The 16,527-nt window shown below is 45.4% G+C and overlaps 1 protein-coding gene across 7 annotated transcripts; it reads left to right on the top strand.

The window, feature by feature from the left end:
- Window positions 1-482: 482 nt before the first annotated feature.
- On the top strand, window positions 483-16,505 carry nfrkb (nuclear factor related to kappaB binding protein). 7 transcript variants are annotated; one of them, XM_010870482.3, is made up of 27 exons: window positions 483-560; window positions 981-1,125; window positions 1,229-1,430; window positions 1,846-1,973; window positions 2,064-2,235; window positions 2,358-2,444; window positions 2,526-2,599; window positions 2,964-3,048; window positions 3,160-3,334; window positions 3,720-3,831; window positions 4,659-4,785; window positions 4,925-5,002; window positions 5,268-5,347; window positions 5,439-5,485; window positions 5,600-5,660; window positions 6,267-6,441; window positions 6,539-6,645; window positions 6,734-6,857; window positions 9,478-9,557; window positions 9,989-10,173; window positions 10,257-10,497; window positions 10,709-10,936; window positions 11,058-11,771; window positions 11,935-12,041; window positions 13,653-13,706; window positions 15,584-15,719; window positions 15,847-16,505. In XM_010870482.3, the coding sequence occupies exons 2-27, from the start codon at window positions 1,000-1,002 to the stop codon at window positions 15,985-15,987; spliced, it is 3,846 nt and encodes a 1,281-aa protein (XP_010868784.2). In that variant the 5' UTR covers window positions 483-560; window positions 981-999; the 3' UTR covers window positions 15,988-16,505. The 7 variants fall into 7 exon arrangements, with proteins under 7 accessions (XP_010868784.2, XP_010868785.2, XP_010868787.2 ...); XM_010870483.3 differs by having other exon boundaries at window positions 5,597-5,660; window positions 9,992-10,173; XM_010870485.3 differs by having other exon boundaries at window positions 5,597-5,660; window positions 10,709-10,918.
- Window positions 16,506-16,527: the final 22 nt, after the last annotated feature.

The raw sequence follows: 16,527 nt of genomic DNA, 5'->3' as shown, positions 1-16,527 counted from the left end.
TCAGTATGGTGGGTTACTTGGTCTGTGTCTATGTTTATAAATGTATGTATGTCCCCGTATTAGACATTTTAATAACTGGTGTTAACATTATAATGTTCTGTATCTTCATTGCCCTCCACTAATATAGGTGAGTAAAACGAGCTGTGAAAAAATACCATTGTTTATCTTTTTGATCTTTCATAATATAATATATATATATATATATATATATATATATATATATATATAAATCTACAGAAAGTAAAAACATTTTTGAGTTTGAGGTAATTGTGAGGTATGATTTGGATCATTATCCAGCTGGAAGCTACAACCATTAAGACTCATCCATGACATAAACAAATATGTTGAAGGTGTTTTATTTAATAACAATTAATAATATATAAAGTATCATGGCTGAACATTTCATATTTGGAATGCAACCCAGATTGTGGCAATCATAGGTAACTACGAAAGAATATGCAGACGGAACGGAAACAGTATCGGTACGTCGTTGTTATGATTCCCCTCAGCTGAGTGTATAATTCTGGTTCTCTTCGATTTCCACTGTGCTCTATTTTCAGGTAAATCTGTAAGTTCTGGTTTCAGTAGCTAAGGAAAATATGTATTGTTTAAGCAGACATTGCGAACTAGTTACTGTAACTAGATCGTAATATTGAAAGTGCACATTACTCAGCTGAATCGTAATTTTGCTGGTGTTTGTCATCATAGACTTAGCTAGCTAGCGAGCTAACTTGTCGTTAGCCGGTTAAAATTCCGATTGATAATTTCGCATTGACATGTTTTTTTCACCCATCATTTTAGAACATAGCTAATATCTATTTACTTACCGTTTTTCACAAATTAATTCGATAATGCTTACTAACACAGTTTTAGCTAACACTAACTATCTAGGAGTGGATGTTATTAATGACGTAGCTAGCTAGTTCCAGTGCAATGGACTGGTATTAAATATTAATGCAATTAATTCCTATTTTTTTCAGACTGTGGAGGGAAATCAGAATGGATGCCCTTGACCACATGCTTACAGACCCCTTGGACTCAGGGGTGGGCAATAATGGTCGCGTCACTGAAGAGTGCATGTTGGGAAACTGTCGAGTGAGCCTTCCAGAAGATTTGCTTGAGGACGTGCGTGGATTAACGACACTAATGCTGTACATCAATTGTTTTTCATGTATGGTTATTTTTGCATTTACACTTGCATATGCTTTTTCTTTTCTCTTGTGAGCAGCCTGAACTCTTCTTCTCTGTGCTGAGTGAAAGCACCTGGTCTGAAGTGCTTACAGATGACCAGAGGCAGCATCTCCGTCAACTACTGCCACAGTTTCCAGAAGACAACACTACTGAGCAGGACCGCACCATCAAGGACCTGTTTAACAACAATAACTTCTGCTTTGGAAATCCCTTGAGCTTAGCACAGAAACTGTTCAGAGGTAACATCCCGCCCCCAAATGTCTATCAAATTGTACACCCCTTTTCCCCCAAATTAAGTGTTATCTAATGTTTTCGTTATGATCATGTTTCATTGTGTTAACTCACAGTGGGCTCACAAAAGGCAAAGACTTTCGTGCAAATGCTCTCACCGAAATATGCACTAACAAGTTGCAGTCCACCTTAACACACCGTCCGTTTTAAGTAGTTGCTACAGAGCAATGAACACGCAACAACCCTGTCGTCCCTACCAAAACCGGACAACACTGAGCCGATTGCGCTCTGCTCATGGCTGACTGTGGAGCAGCCTTTAATCAGGGTTACAGTGATGATGGTGCAGCCCTCAGGGCTCCCTGGGCAGTTTTATTTTGAGCAGGTTTTGGGGTGGTGACATCATGCCTCCTGTGCTTTCCCCAGATGGCCATTTTAATCCAGAAGTAGTCAAATACAGACAGCTGTGTGCCAAGTCCCAGAGAAAACATCAGCTCAACTCGTTGCAGCAGTACTACCACAAACTCCTCAAACAGATCCTGGTCTCAAGAAAGGTATAGCAAGACATCTTTAAGCGTCCGCCTCAGGCCGAAGGGGAATGGCCTCGGTCCTTACACTCAGGTATGTTATTTCCTTGTGTTTAGGAACTGCTGGAGTTGGCGGGCCGCAGCGGCCCGGGCGTTACTGTGAAGAGAAGGTACCCCGCCCAGACTCCTAGCGAGCGGCAGGAGCAGAGGGTCCGGGGGAGAGTGTCCCGGATACTGAGGGAAGTTAAAGCGGAGTGCGGGGACAACGATGCCTCGTCCGGCGACGAGGGTGAGTCTGCGGTCCTGAGCCGTGATGGACTGGTGGAGTTGCGTTCCGTTGCGTTACCATACATGCCACTGGCCATCCGTCAGCGTTCACAGTGTCCAATGGGTTGTCCTCTGTGTTCGCAGATGCAGCCTCTTGTCCTTCCTCTCCCACGCCCAGAGTCTCTGTCAGGGTTCTGCCCAGTCTGTACACCCAGGACATGAAGACCACAGGTCAGTTACACTGCAGCGGCTGTATTCATATATGGTGTGGATAAACTGCAGGGACTCTGATTGAAGGTTCTGCTCACACAGACAAGTCCGAACTGGGAGAGAAGGACATGAGAGCCATGCTACGGAAACACAGAGAGAAGAGGAAACGACAGCCGGTTAGTTTTCCACAATTCTTCTCCATACTCAAACATCACCATTCGCCTCTCCAATTCAATTCTTCTCCATACACAAACATCACCATTCGCCTCTCCAATTCAATTCTTCTCCATACACAAACATCACCATTCGCCTCTCCAATTCAATTCTTCTCCATACACAAACATCACCATTCGCCTCTCCAATTCAATTCTTCTCCATACACAAACATCACCATTCGCCTCTCCAATTCAATTCTTCTCCATACACAAACGTCACAGAGTTCTGCCGTCCAAAAATTAGGGGATGAATGTATAAGGAGGTGACTTTCTGTTTGATCGTATACTACAGTTCCTTGTATCCCCATCCTACTAATTTTCTCAGGATCATCCGGACTTGATGACCTCCGACATCCACCTGGGTGACATAATGTCTAGAGTGAACATCGGCCGTAAAGGCTCCATGTTGGGTGAGCACGTGAACACCGAAATCGTCAAACCAAACAAATCTCCTTCAGCTAGATTCCCTAACAACTGAGGCAGTGTAGAAACTGTCTTGACTTGTGCCTTTGTTCGTCCAGCGCTGTTTGAACTGGCCCTGCCCAAGAGGAAAATGAGGGAGGAGAGGAGAAAGAAGAAGATGAGGGCCATTAAAGTGGAGTCTGAGGAACCCTGTGAGAACCTGGTACCTTCAGAAGCCCCGGTCCCATCCACTACCATTACTGCTACTCTTCCAGATGCCAGTGTCAAAGAAGAGTGAGTCTGTGAACTCATCCCACGGTGAAGGTCCGCTTGTCCTGACCGTCGGATGAGATGTGGCGTTGCTGTTTTTGTTTTGGAACATTGGTGGGTGCTGGAGTCTGGTGCAGCCTGGGTTCGAGCCCCGGTTCGGCCAACCGTGGGCCTCATCTCCGTCTCACTTTTCATACCCGTCTTGCTAGCCTCTCCATCTTACTGTCCTGTCATTAAAATAATCAAATGCAAACAAAAAAAATATATCTTAAAAACGAAAGAACAGCCGTGTGCCAAATCGAATCAAATTCCTTTGACGAGAACGTCATCGTTAGTTCATTTGGGTGCTGCTCTCCATGCTTTTCCCTTAGTTGACTCGTTCTCAGCTGTCCTCTGTCTCCATTTACAGGCCGATGGAGGAGGTGCAGAACAGCCCCGTCATGGTGGAGGAGATTGCAGTGAGCTTCTTCAACCTGCTGGAAAACATCCTAAGAATAGAAGGCCTCGCCAGCACCGCCATGGTATTCAGTCATTTGTACCCACACCAGGACATTGCCGCACAACTGTTATGAGGCATTCTGAAAATGTTACGAGGATCTGAAATATGTAGTCTTCCTTTCTGGACTGACTGCTTCAGCTCCTTACCGAGTTACCTTGGAATTCCATCCTGGCTAAATTCATAAGTATACAGTAATGTGGCTCTGCGTAAGTCTGCTAAATGATAAAAATATAAATAGGGAGTCCTGCATGAGTCCTGAAGAGCCACATCGTGTACATTGTCAGGGTTGCTGGATGGCGTATGTCAGTTTGGTTTTCTTCTGTTGTTTTTATCCCCATGGTAGACATTCTCCTAACCCCCTGGTAGACATTCTCCTAACCCCCTGGTAGACATTCTCCTAACCCCCTGGTAGACATTCTCCTATCCCCCTGGTAGACATTCTCCTATCCCCCTGGTAGACATTCTCCTATCCCCCTGGTAGACGTTCTCCTATCCCCCTGGTAGACGTTCTCCTATCCCCCTGGTAGACGTTCTCCTAACCCCCCGGTAGACGTTCTCCTATCCCCCCGGTAGACGTTCTCCTATCCCCCCGGTAGACGTTCTCCTATCCCCCCGGTAGACGTTCTCCTATCCCCCCGGTAGACGTTCTCCTATCCCCCCGGTAGACGTTCTCCTATCCCCCCGGTAGACGTTCTCCTATCCCCCCGGTAGACGTTCTCCTATCCCCCCGGTAGACATTCTCCTATCCCCCTGGTAGACATTCTACTAACCCCCTGGGCTATTTGGTGTAGGTGATGAGTATTGGAACTGGAGAGGATATAATGACCTGTGTGTGTGTCCTGTTGTTAGCTGGAAGAGAAGGTCCAACAGTGGCAAACGTCTCCGGCTAGTTCCCTAAACCCCTGGTTCTCCTCCGCCTCCTGCTGGTCAGAGATGGTGCTGCCGGCCCTGCACTTCCTGGCTGGGGAGACTAAAGGTGAACGCCGCTTCTCTGCATTATTAAAGCACTCATATCATCACCCTCTCCATCACTCAATGCCTCTCTCTCTCTCTCACTCTCTCTCTCTCTCTCTCTCTCTCCTTCTCTCCTGTCTCTCTCCTTCACTCTCATTTAGTTGGTATGATGGTTCTCCCCAGTGGCTTCACTCCCTATGTGGTGTTCAGAGAAGCTACCCAGCAGTGGAAATGGATCGGTAAGACCTCCTATTGTTCATATTCCCCATCCGACTGTTAAAACATATATAAAAAATGTTTTTATTGATTTTGCTTTATTTATTTCTTACTACGTAGATGTCATGTGCCATGTCACAATAATGTAATTGTGCAGGATGACGCTGTGTTATTCGGTGCATTTGATAAATAAACTTGGAACTAGATTTGTCCAAGGTTTCGCCCGTGTTCCGCAAATGATCGTATTTCAGCAGTTTGATGCCAGTTCAATTTGTCTCTATCTTGAAGGTCCCAGTCAGGATGGAGAGAAGGATTTGAATGCTCTGTGTCAGCTGTGGATCGACTCCAAGGACATGGTTGTGGTCAAGGTAGAACATTTGTCCGAGACTCGTCCGTGTCAGGAAGGTGGCTTTCATTTCTCTGTAATCCGCTTTAATAACAGAACAATGTCCTCTACAGACCGAATGTGAGGAACTGTCAGAGAGGACTTCTCCCACTCCGAGGGTGTAAGTCTCTGTTAATCGTTTCACAGATGCTCTCCCTCAAACAGCTGCCTGTGTCGTCAGCAGTGGCAGGGTTTCACTGTAATGCTGTTCATTCTTCTTTCCGCCACCAAGCAGTTGGACTGACTTTGTGGTGCGGCCCAGCACTGGAGATGAGAGGCGTGTTTTCCAAGTGCAGGTTAGTGTTCTCCTCCACGTTTTGAGTCCGGGGTCTGTTCGGGGCAGCGGGCGCTTGCCTTTAACTTCATTTGTGCACAATGTTTTGGGGGTCTTCTTGCCTTAATCTCTGTCAGTCGTGAATTATAATTCACTGGTGAGTTTTATTGTTGAAACATCTGAGCAGCATATGCATGTGTACAATTCACTCACACTATGTTGTTTGGAATGACTTTCAGATTACTTTAAAGCAGATGATGTTGCTGCATGGACTATTTGTGTATTTGTTTGCATAAACTTTTGGCCAGGAAAATTCAGGAAAATGTAGTGGTTTTGTCTTCGATTCAGTGCAATACGACGCTATTTTATTTGGCCCTGTAGTGTGAAATACCATCATAATCTGACCTTGCATACATGACATTTTCAATTGCAATCTGCAATTGCCAGAGTGGCCTACTCTATGAGCACAGCAGAGACTTGGTGTGAAGTAGAGAACAAACTTAAGGCATAATCCCCGGAAGCCTCTGGATCTAACGTCTGTAGAGGGAAAGATCCAGGTGAAGTCTGACATGACCCCCTGGTCCGCGGTGACCCTGATACGTCTGTGTGTTCTGGTCTTGACCACCAGGAGCAGCAGCGATACGACCAGCCACACAAAGCCTTCACGTTCCGGATGCATGGCTTCGAGTCTGTGGTGGGGCCTGTCAAAGGTGTGTTCGACAAGGAGATGTCTCTCAACAAAGCCAGAGAGCACACCCTGCTGCGCTCCGACAGACCGGCCTACGTCACCATTCTCTCCCTGGGTAAGACGGTACTTCTCAGTCAACAACACACCTGCCTCTGCTGTGTGAGGCAGTCACATTAGGCTGAGGTCAGATGTTTTAACACCCCCACCCCCAGTGCGCGACGCCGCGGCCCGGCTGCCCAATGGAGAGGGGACCAGGGCGGAGATCTGCGAGCTGCTGAAGGACTCTCAGTTCCTGGCGCCGGACGTCACCAGTGCTCAGGTCCGACAGTCCAGTGGTGTTTGACACGCGATGTTCGGTCACGTCTGCTGATCAGCCCAGGCAGCTGATTATGGGATGTCTTCCACAGGTGAACACGGTGGTGAGTGGAGCTCTGGACCGGCTGCACTATGAGAAGGACCCCTGTGTGAAGTACGACATCGGACGCAAGCTGTGGATCTACCTGCACCGCGACCGCAGTCAGGAGGAGTTCGGTGAGCGCTGCTCTCTATTTCATCTGATGAGGATTATAAGAACAACTGTGTGTTAGTCTGTCAGTGACTACAGCGTATTATTCTGTCAGTGACTACAGCGTATTATTCTGTCAGTGACTACAGCGTATTATTCTGTCAGTGACTACAGCGTATTATTCTGTCAGTGACTATGGCGTATTATTCTGTCAGTGACTATGGCGTATTATTCTGTCAGTGACTACGGCGTATTATTCTGTCAGTGACTACGGCGTATTATTCTGTCAGTGACTACGGCGTATTATTCTGTCAGTGACTACGGCGTATTATTCTGTCAGTGACTACGGCGTATTAGTCTGTCAGTGACTACGGCGTATTAGTCTGTCAGTGACTACGGCGTATTAGTCTGTCAGTGACTACGGCGTATTAGTCTGTCAGTGACTACGGCGTATTAGTCTGTCAGTGACTACGGCGTATTAGTCTGTCAGTGACTACGGCGTATTAGTCTGTCAGTGACTACGGCGTATTAGTCTGTCAGTGACTACGGCGTATTAGTCTGTCAGTGACTACGGCGTATTAGTCTGTCAGTGACTACGGCGTATTAGTCCGTCAGTGACTACGGCGTATTAGTCCGTCAGTGACTACGGCGTATTAGTCTGTCAGTGACTACGGCGTATTAGTCTGTCAGTGACTACGGCGTATTAGTCTGTCAGTGACTACGGCGTATTAGTCTGTCAGTGACTACGGTGTATTAGTCTGTCAGTGACTACGGCGTATTAGTCTGTCAGTGACTACGGCGTATTAGTCTGTCAGTGACTACGGCGTATTAGTCTGTCAGTGACTACGGCGTATTAGTCTGTCAGTGACTACAGTGGATTGTTCTAATGCTAACTACAGCGGGTTATTCTAATGCTAACTACAGCGGGTTATTCTAATGCTAACTACAGCGGGTTATTCTAATGCTAACTACTGCGGGTTATTCTAATGCTAACTACTGCGGGTTATTCTAATGCTAACTACTGCGGGTTATTCTACCACTAACTCCATTGGGTTATTTGTAAGAATCTAGCAGTTCCGTGTAGCGGTGAAATAATAATATTGTGCCCAGTCGAATCAAGGGAGAGGAACATTGAGTTATTTATTGGAATTGCAGCGTAGTTTTCTCTGAATGTTCCATACATCATCACATCATCAAATGGTCATTCTCACCAATACACAATAGGCGTGTCAACCTAGAACAATGCATTTATTCTACAACCCAGGGGCCTCTATCACAGCTTCCCTCAAGCCCAATGGCTAATTACACAGTCACAGGTCTTGACAGGACGTGACTTCCTGAGAGTGTGAGTGCGTGACTTCCTGAGAATCCAAACACAGATTTTCTCTTGTTCCTTAACTTGTCTAGATGAGCTTCATTGTAACGAAACCTACTTTAGCGGCACCCCTCAAGCCAAAAGGCTAATTACACAGTCACGAGTTTTTACAGAATGTGACTTCCTGAGAGTCTGGGAGCGTGACTTCCTGAGAATCCAAACACAGATGTTCTCTTGTTCCTTTACTTGTGTGGATGAGCTTAATTGTAAAGAAACATTTCTACAATAGTAAAACAATCAGAATACTACATATTCTACCACTAACTACAGCGTATTATTCTACCACTAAATACAGCATATTATTCTGCCCCTTAACTACAGTGTATTATTGTACCCCTAACTACAGCCTGTTATTCTACCACTAACTCCAGTGTGTTATTTGTAAGAATCTAGCTGTTCCGTGTAGCGGTGAAATAATAATATTGTGCCCAGTCGAATCAAGGGAGAGGAACATTGAGTTATTTATTGGAATTGCAGCGTAGTTTTCTCTGAATGTTCCATACATCATCTCATCATCAAATGGTCGTTCTCACCAATACACAATAGGCGTGTCAACCTAGAACAATGCATTTATTCTACAACCCAGGGGCCTCTATCACAGCTTCCCTCAAGCCCAATGGCTAATTACACAGTCACAGGTCTTGACAGGACGTGACTTCCTGAGAATCCAAACACGGATGTTCTCTTGTTCCTTAACTTGTCTGTATGAGCTTAATTGTAACGAAGCCTACTTTCATACAATAATAATAAAATCAGAATACTACATATTCAGCGTATTATTCTGCCACTAACTACAGCGTGTTATTCTGCCACTAACTACTGCGTGTTATTCTGCCACTAACTACTGCGTGTTATTCTGCCACTAACTACTGCGTGTTATTCTGCCACTAACTACTGCGTGTTATTCTGTCACTAACTAACAGCGTGTTATTCTGCCACTAACTACAGCGTGTTATTCTGCCACTAACTACAGCGTGTTATTCTGCCACTAACTACAGCGTGTTATTCTGCCACTAACTACAGCGTGTTATTCTGCCACTAACTACAGCGTGTTATTCTGCCACTAACTACAGCGTGTTATTCTGCCACTAACTACAGCGTGTTATTCTGCCACTAACTACAGCGTGTTATTCTGCCACTAACTACAGCGTGTTATTCTGCCACTAACTACAGCGTGTTATTCTGCCATTAACTACAGCGTGTTATTCTGCCACTAACTACAGCGTGTTATTCTGCCACTAACTACAGCGTGTTATTCTCTCCCCATTCAGAGAAGATTCACCAAGCCCAAGCTGCTGCTGCCAAAGCCAGAAAGACACTGCAGCAGAAACCTAAACCTCCATCCAAGCCAGTGAGTCCAACTTCATCCCATGTCCTCAGCTCAAACGTGTGTGTGTGGGTGTGGGTGTGTGTGTGTGAGTTATCAGCTCCGGAAAAAATTAGGAGACCCATGTCGTAAAGGAAGGTTTTGAGTGAGGAAGATAAGGGTTAAAATTAAGAGACCACTGCAAATTTAACACATGGGTTGGGTTCCTCACTCAAAACATTCCTTTTCAACTTTTTTGGAAAGGAAAGAAAAAGGTGCAGTGGTCTCTTAATCTTTTCCGGAGCTGAACATATATAATATGAAAGGTAGAGGGAAACCATGCTGAAATGGCAGTAGGCTAGAACCCAGCCCATGTTGGTGTGCCCTGGAGGAAAAGGGTTCCCAGCCACAGCTTCATTGTGTTCACTGTGTCCTGGTTGTGTGTTGCCGGTGACCACCCCTCCTGTACCTTCTAGAAGTCAGCTAGTAAGGAGGGCGGCAGCAAGACGCCCGGAGGCCTGGAAGCTGCAGATGTAGGGGGTCCCATGTCCCCCACCACCCCGACGCCCAGCACCCCCGGAACCCCCATGTCACCGCACGCACATGCCGCCACGACCCCCACCAAATCCGGGATTCCCGATTCAGTCAAGACCAGTCCCGGGTCAGTATAACACGCTTTCGCCACGGGCCGTCGCACACTGTTACCTCTGGAAGTACCAATGTCCTGCTCTCTCCCCCCCTCAGCGTCCTGCTGGTGTCTCCACCCCCCATGCCCCAGCTGGGGACCTTGTTGTCCAGCAGCCAGGTCTCCCAGGCCGCCCCCTCCCAGCCCCCGGCCAGAGTGATGGGCCACCAGGCAGGCTCTCTGTCCCAGGTACGAGTGGTCTCCGCCCAGACAGCAGGCGGTCAGCAGGCCACACTGGTGCACCAGACGCCTCACCAGATCAGAGTCCCGGTCACCATGGGCGCCAAGGGCATCACACAGGTGAATCGCTGACCGTTCTAACACCGACCACACAATCCAGTTCGGACCATCGGGAGGACTGACCCTCCTCACCGGGTTTTAGTAGTGCTAAAACCTTAGCCTGAGATTCACCTGGTTTTGGTGTGTTTAAGTTCTACCGGGTGTTGAACCGCCGATGTTACGGTGCTGTAATTTCTGGGCTTCCCCCTCTGCCTTCCCGTCGTGTGCGCAGGCTGTGGTGTCATTGCCTCTGAGGACTCAGTCGGCCGGCAGCCCCATCCAGGTTCAGGCGGCCCGGGGACAGACCAGCCTGTCCATGTCGGGCCTGACCACTGCTGTCACGGTGGCCAAACCCCCGAGCGGCTCACCCGGCAGCCCGGCGCAGAACCCGGTGGGCCCTGCGATTCTACAGGGAGTCACCAGCCAAAACATCCTCAAACAGGTCGCTCGTCGCAGCCCCGTGAGAGACGTTCAAAGACTAAACGTAGACCCTTCCAGTGACGCCTGGGCGTATCTTATGTTGTCATCTGTCGAGAATGTTTCCTGTGTCTCGTGGTCATGTGTCCTTTCTCTCTCTGAAGGTGGCCATCACAGGCCAGCTGGGCATGAAGGCTCAAGGCGGAGCCGGCATTCCGATAACGGCGACGAATCTCCGCATCCAGGGCAAGGACGTTCTCCGCCTGCCGCCGTCGTCCATCACCACGGACGCCAAAGGTCAGACGGTGCTGCGGATCACGCCGGACATGATGGCCACCCTCACCAAGTCGCCCGTCACCACCGTCAAACTCACCCCAGACATGCTAGGAACCGCCACTACCAAGAGCATATCGGCCACCCTCCACGTGACCCCGCCCCACCACTCCAACACCAGCCCGGCCACCTCCTCGGGCGACGTTCTGACCGGAAAGGGCTCGGCCGGCGGGGGCGCCCTGTTGAAGGCTTCGGGGGACACCATCCGCCTGATGCCCACCCTGGCCGTCACCATGGCCGACCAAAAGACCAGAACCTTCTCTAGCGTCTCCTCGTCCGACGCCAAGAGTGGCACCACCATTCGGATCATGCCCGGCCTCGGGGTCATCCCGCAGAAACAGGGACAAACCATCACCATGACAGCCACCACCGGCAGCAAGCCTGTCTCCACCGGCGCTGCCACCGTCACCATAGCCACAGGCACGGTGGGCGGAGCGAAAGGGGTGACCCTGGCCCCGTCCGCCTCGGGCGCTCTGACCCTGGGTACTGCCACGGCCACGGTGCGCCAGGTCCCTGTAACTGCCACAGTTGTTTCCACGCAACCGGTAAGGCACGCGGCAACAGGCCTGTCATCTGCTCAGTGGGACGTTCAACACGGGCCCAGTCACAGTTTGCTTCAGTTGGGAGGGTTAACTTTCTCTACAGGCCTCACCTCTGTACTTTAGAAATGACCTTCCGGTGGTTCTCTCCCTCTCCCCATTTCTCCAGGGTAAGATTCCAGGCCGGATCACAGTGCCTCTGTCTGTCCTCAGCCAACCAATGAAAAGCAAGAGCGTGATGACCACGCCCATACTGAAAGGAAACATCAGTACCAAGTGAGTCCTGAAGTTCAGTTCAGCCTTAAAGCTAGTGTCCGTAGTTGATGAATCCACTGTTAAATGCTATACAAAAAAGCTGATTTGGCAAAACTAAAGATGTTTGTTTTAGTTTAGCTCCATATCCGTTCTTGAAAAATATAACTACAAATTGTCCATGAGCAAAATTCATCTGTACCCATCCAAAGGGGATTGTAGAAAACAAGTTTAATCAACTTATGTGTTTCTGAGTCTAGCCATCTTCAGTTAGCTTCAATTTCCAGGTCAGACTTTTATTTTTAAAGTAATGCAAATATTTTACTATGCATTTAAAATTAATATTATCAGTACAATATTTAAAATGTAAACTCTTAAAAGGCAAATTATGAGTTGTAAAATACTTTTGTAGGGCAAAATCATGCCCTACAAAATTATTTGCTCCAGGACAACCTTTGAAACTAGAGTTAACAACCACTACGTTTCAATTCTGCCTGTCTGTTTGTAGTCACTGTTTCTAGTCACATCACATTTGCATAGCCAGATAAACAGAAAATAATAGTGAAATGATTAAGATTAAAGGTATTAACTTTAGTAAATGTTGCACTTATAGGCTTACCTCCCTGCTTGCTTTATAGTTAATATTTTTCTAAATAGGTTTCTAGCTAGCTATGTTCAGGTGTGGAAATGTGCCAGAACCCTCTGTTCTTCAAACTCCTCTTGTTTTGGACTACAAGAAGATAGGAAAATTGCAGTGAATTTGTGGTTAAAAATCTCTAGAAATGTTAGTAACTTAATACCTTGTGCTAGCCCACCATACCTTTTATAGTCTCCTTTTTTACTCTAGATTAGCTTTCAAAGACTCCACTCAGGTGTTAAAGGCTCATTCTGGTATTGGGACACACCTAAACTAAATAAGTTTGATCTAATGAATGATCAGTCATTGCGCGCATATCTCGGCCTAAGAACTGGAAAGTGGTTAACTAGACCGTGGCCACTTTTATGGTACTGGTTAAAACCATTTGAACTCAAAGGAAAAAGTTCTGAATAACACAGTCACACTCCTACTATGAAAATTGCTGGTCATTTTAAGATTCAGGGCAAGAATATGTATGTTTTTTGTTTGTATTTGTTAGTGCTTTAACCTAGAACTAACAGCCCTTTTCAAATATATCTGTTTAATCCGAAAAACTTAAATTGGTTACAGATTTGGTTACAGATACACCACCACTTAACTTATTTTGCTTTATTATAACCTGCATGACATGTCATTCATTTGTAATTTTCTGTTGATGTTACATATTTTTTAAAGCACTTCGTATAGTATGTCAACACCAATTTCTTTATCATATGAGGCAATGTTTCATAATGAAAATACAGCAGTTGTCTGGTAACAGATTAACATGGAAACAGAGCTAAACGTACTGTAGATATGTAATCATAGGAAAATGTTCTGATTGCAGGATTTATGTCACATAGGAGTCATGGAATTCATCACAGTAATGTAAAGTAATAAGATGTATAATTTTTGGACAGCTTTGATTCCATCACCAATGCATCACTAATACATTTTTATAATATCTCTCTCCCAATTTTACCTCCCTTTCTCCCAAATTCTATGATATCCATTTGTAGTTACAACCCCTCATCGCAGCCACTCCCAACAGGATCGGGAGAGTTGAAGTTCAGGTCATTCCTAGCATTTATACACTTTTTGCATGAAAGATATTTGAAAAACGACATGGTAGTTTTGCCTTAAAGCACTAACAAATAATTAAATAGCATTTAAAGTTGGGCCTGATTTCTAAAAACGATATTCCCATGTTTACATTGGGAGTGTTACCTTGTTAACAGTTAACCTTGTCGGTTTCTCAAGTTTAGACTACAAAGTAAAGCAAAGTATATTGCAGTTTAATACAGTAAAGCACACTAGAGTACCACTCTACTAAACTATTCTGTTCTTTGATATATAAATTATACTAATACCAGGCAGTATTGTGTGGTCCAAACTTGTAAAGATTTGGTCCAGTTCCGGACCACCCAAATGTGGTTTTATTTGCTAACAGATCTCATTAGAACAATAGCCAATGTTTAGAATAACAACCCAAAATGGGATACACCAGATTTCTACCTTCTGTGGAAATATTCAGAATACATCACCATAAAGAGAATTACGTTATGTATTCATTTCTGTAACTTGCCGAACCAGGACTGATGATGTTATTCTGTAAGTCATGTTACCAGATGTGTTCCTCTTCACATACTGTAGTTGAGGTGTCATATCATAGCGGATACTCTCATCTTCATGCAGACATCTTTGAGTTTACATTTGGAGTAGATAGATGTAATAGCTTTTTGAAAAAAATGGTAAGAACGATTTTGTCATCATTCTGTTATAAAATTCTATATTCGGAACAATGTTTTGTTTATGGTGGATTTGTTTGTGAAATTGTTAATATAATCTTATTCATATCTTGTCATTTTAACATTTGTTATGTTATTGTACCTTTGCAATCAATGGACTTTGTTTGGCATATTTACATTTTTTTTAACATCATTGTGTTACAGTGGAATTGACCGCATCTCTCTTTCACTTTGTGTTGAGTCAAGTTTACCATGAGTAGCATTAACAGAAAAAACTATGACACAAAATTGTAAACAATTTAACCCTCATTTTAAAATATTTTATAGACTTTAAATGTTTGAAGAAATTTCTTATTGTTAACTAAAATACTAATAATATTTCTAATACATACCAAAGAGTATTTCTGTAGAAAGTGAAAACATGCAACATGACCAAGATAGAATGTTTAAACATCATACCATTTCATAGGATCCAGTTAACTGAAAATGTTTTCAGTAAACCACCAAATGCTCTTTATCATTGGAGCCTATTTATAGCTTCAAGTGAGTCTGATTATTTTTTAATGTTGATGGTAACCATGTGTGAATTTTCCCTGGAGTTAACTTGCTAACTTATCAAACCTGTTTTGTAGTATATAGGGCTATGAACCCCAAAAATCTGTCTGTACTCTGTTATTAAGCAATATTAATGCAAACAAACACTATATCCTCAAAACATGGTCAGAGGCAACAGGAAACTGGACATGCCAACTAAGGATACAACACCCCGCTTCGCCAATTTAGATATGGCATGTAACTGACAAATTTCAATTGATCAATATAGCTCCTGCCTTTGGTAGATAGGTGTCTTTTTTTATATGTCAGATCTCTGTGACATGACACTTCACTCACCCAAGTTCAGTCCAACCGGGCCTGGGGTATCTCAGATATGTTCTGTAATAACTAACAAACAGACACATTCAGTCTCTCCTCCATTTTATCCTTGGGTACAATTACAGTTTTGATATAATGAACAGTTAGTCTTAGCATCCATAGCCCTGTCAGTTCATTCTAGAGCGGTCACATTTCTCCAGGCCTTTTCCTCAACTTTAGACCAAAACCGAGGCCTGGTGTCCACCTTTGTTATTAGTTTAATGACATGTCAGTTCTCCCCGTGTCAGTAGGGGGCCTGTCATATACTGAGAGTGTTTTTGTCTGTGCAGTATCAGCAGCCTGGGAAGGAACATCATCCTCACCACCATGCCGGCCGGAACCAAGCTGATTGCTGGGAACAAGCCAGTCAGCTTCGTCACGGCACAGCAGTTACAGCAGCTACAGCAGCAGGGCCAGGCCACACAGGTCAGACACAATCACTCCCAAAGCAACGGCTGAAGGGAAAGGGTTTAGGACACAGGACGGACCCAGGTGTTAGGAACAGCAGGCAGTAAGAGTAGCTGAAGTGTGTGTGTGTGTGTGTGTGTTTCAGGTCCGTATCCATACGGTACCGGCCCAGCAGCTGCAGCAGCGGTCGGCAGCAGGTTCCCCCAAGTCCGTATCCACGGTGATGGTCACCACCGCACCCTCACCCAAACGGACCCCAGACCCGCCGCCACCAACCTCGCAGTGAGACGCCGTTTTGTGCAGTGTCATGTTAGTCCGAGAGTTTGAGTGGCTGGAAGCCATAGCCCATCTCTGCTCCCTCACTGTTTAGGAGGACAACATCACTGAACTGTTTAGAGACAGTGGCTTGACCGGCACGTCTGTCCTGCAAGGCTTTGTGTCATTTCTGAAGGACAGGATTGAATTGTTGGCTTTGTCACTATGAGAACTAGATCTCGGGTATTTTCACTCCATCCAGTGATCTTCTTTAAGCCTATACAAGTGGATTGTTACTTAGTTCCATCCGCCTCAACACCTGACTCTGTCTTATCCAGGAAGCAGATGAGTTGGATCCAGTGATAAGTCTATCAGGGGCCTCATAAAGATTGAAGATTTGAGTGCAGTGTGTGATTTTCACTTTCATGTTTGGGACATGGTATGAAAATATGTACACCGAATGTAAACCTTCTTTATATTCTGCTCTCAGTTGTTTGTGTTTTTGTAAGATTCTGGTTATAATTAATAAAAGACGTCTATGTGCCCCTGCATGAAGATTTTGTATAAAACG

The sequence above is a fragment of the Esox lucius genome, chromosome 7, assembly GCF_011004845.1.
Source record: "Esox lucius isolate fEsoLuc1 chromosome 7, fEsoLuc1.pri, whole genome shotgun sequence".
Lineage (NCBI taxonomy): Eukaryota > Metazoa > Chordata > Actinopteri > Esociformes > Esocidae > Esox > Esox lucius.
This window is presented reverse-complemented; position numbering and strand designations above follow the sequence as displayed.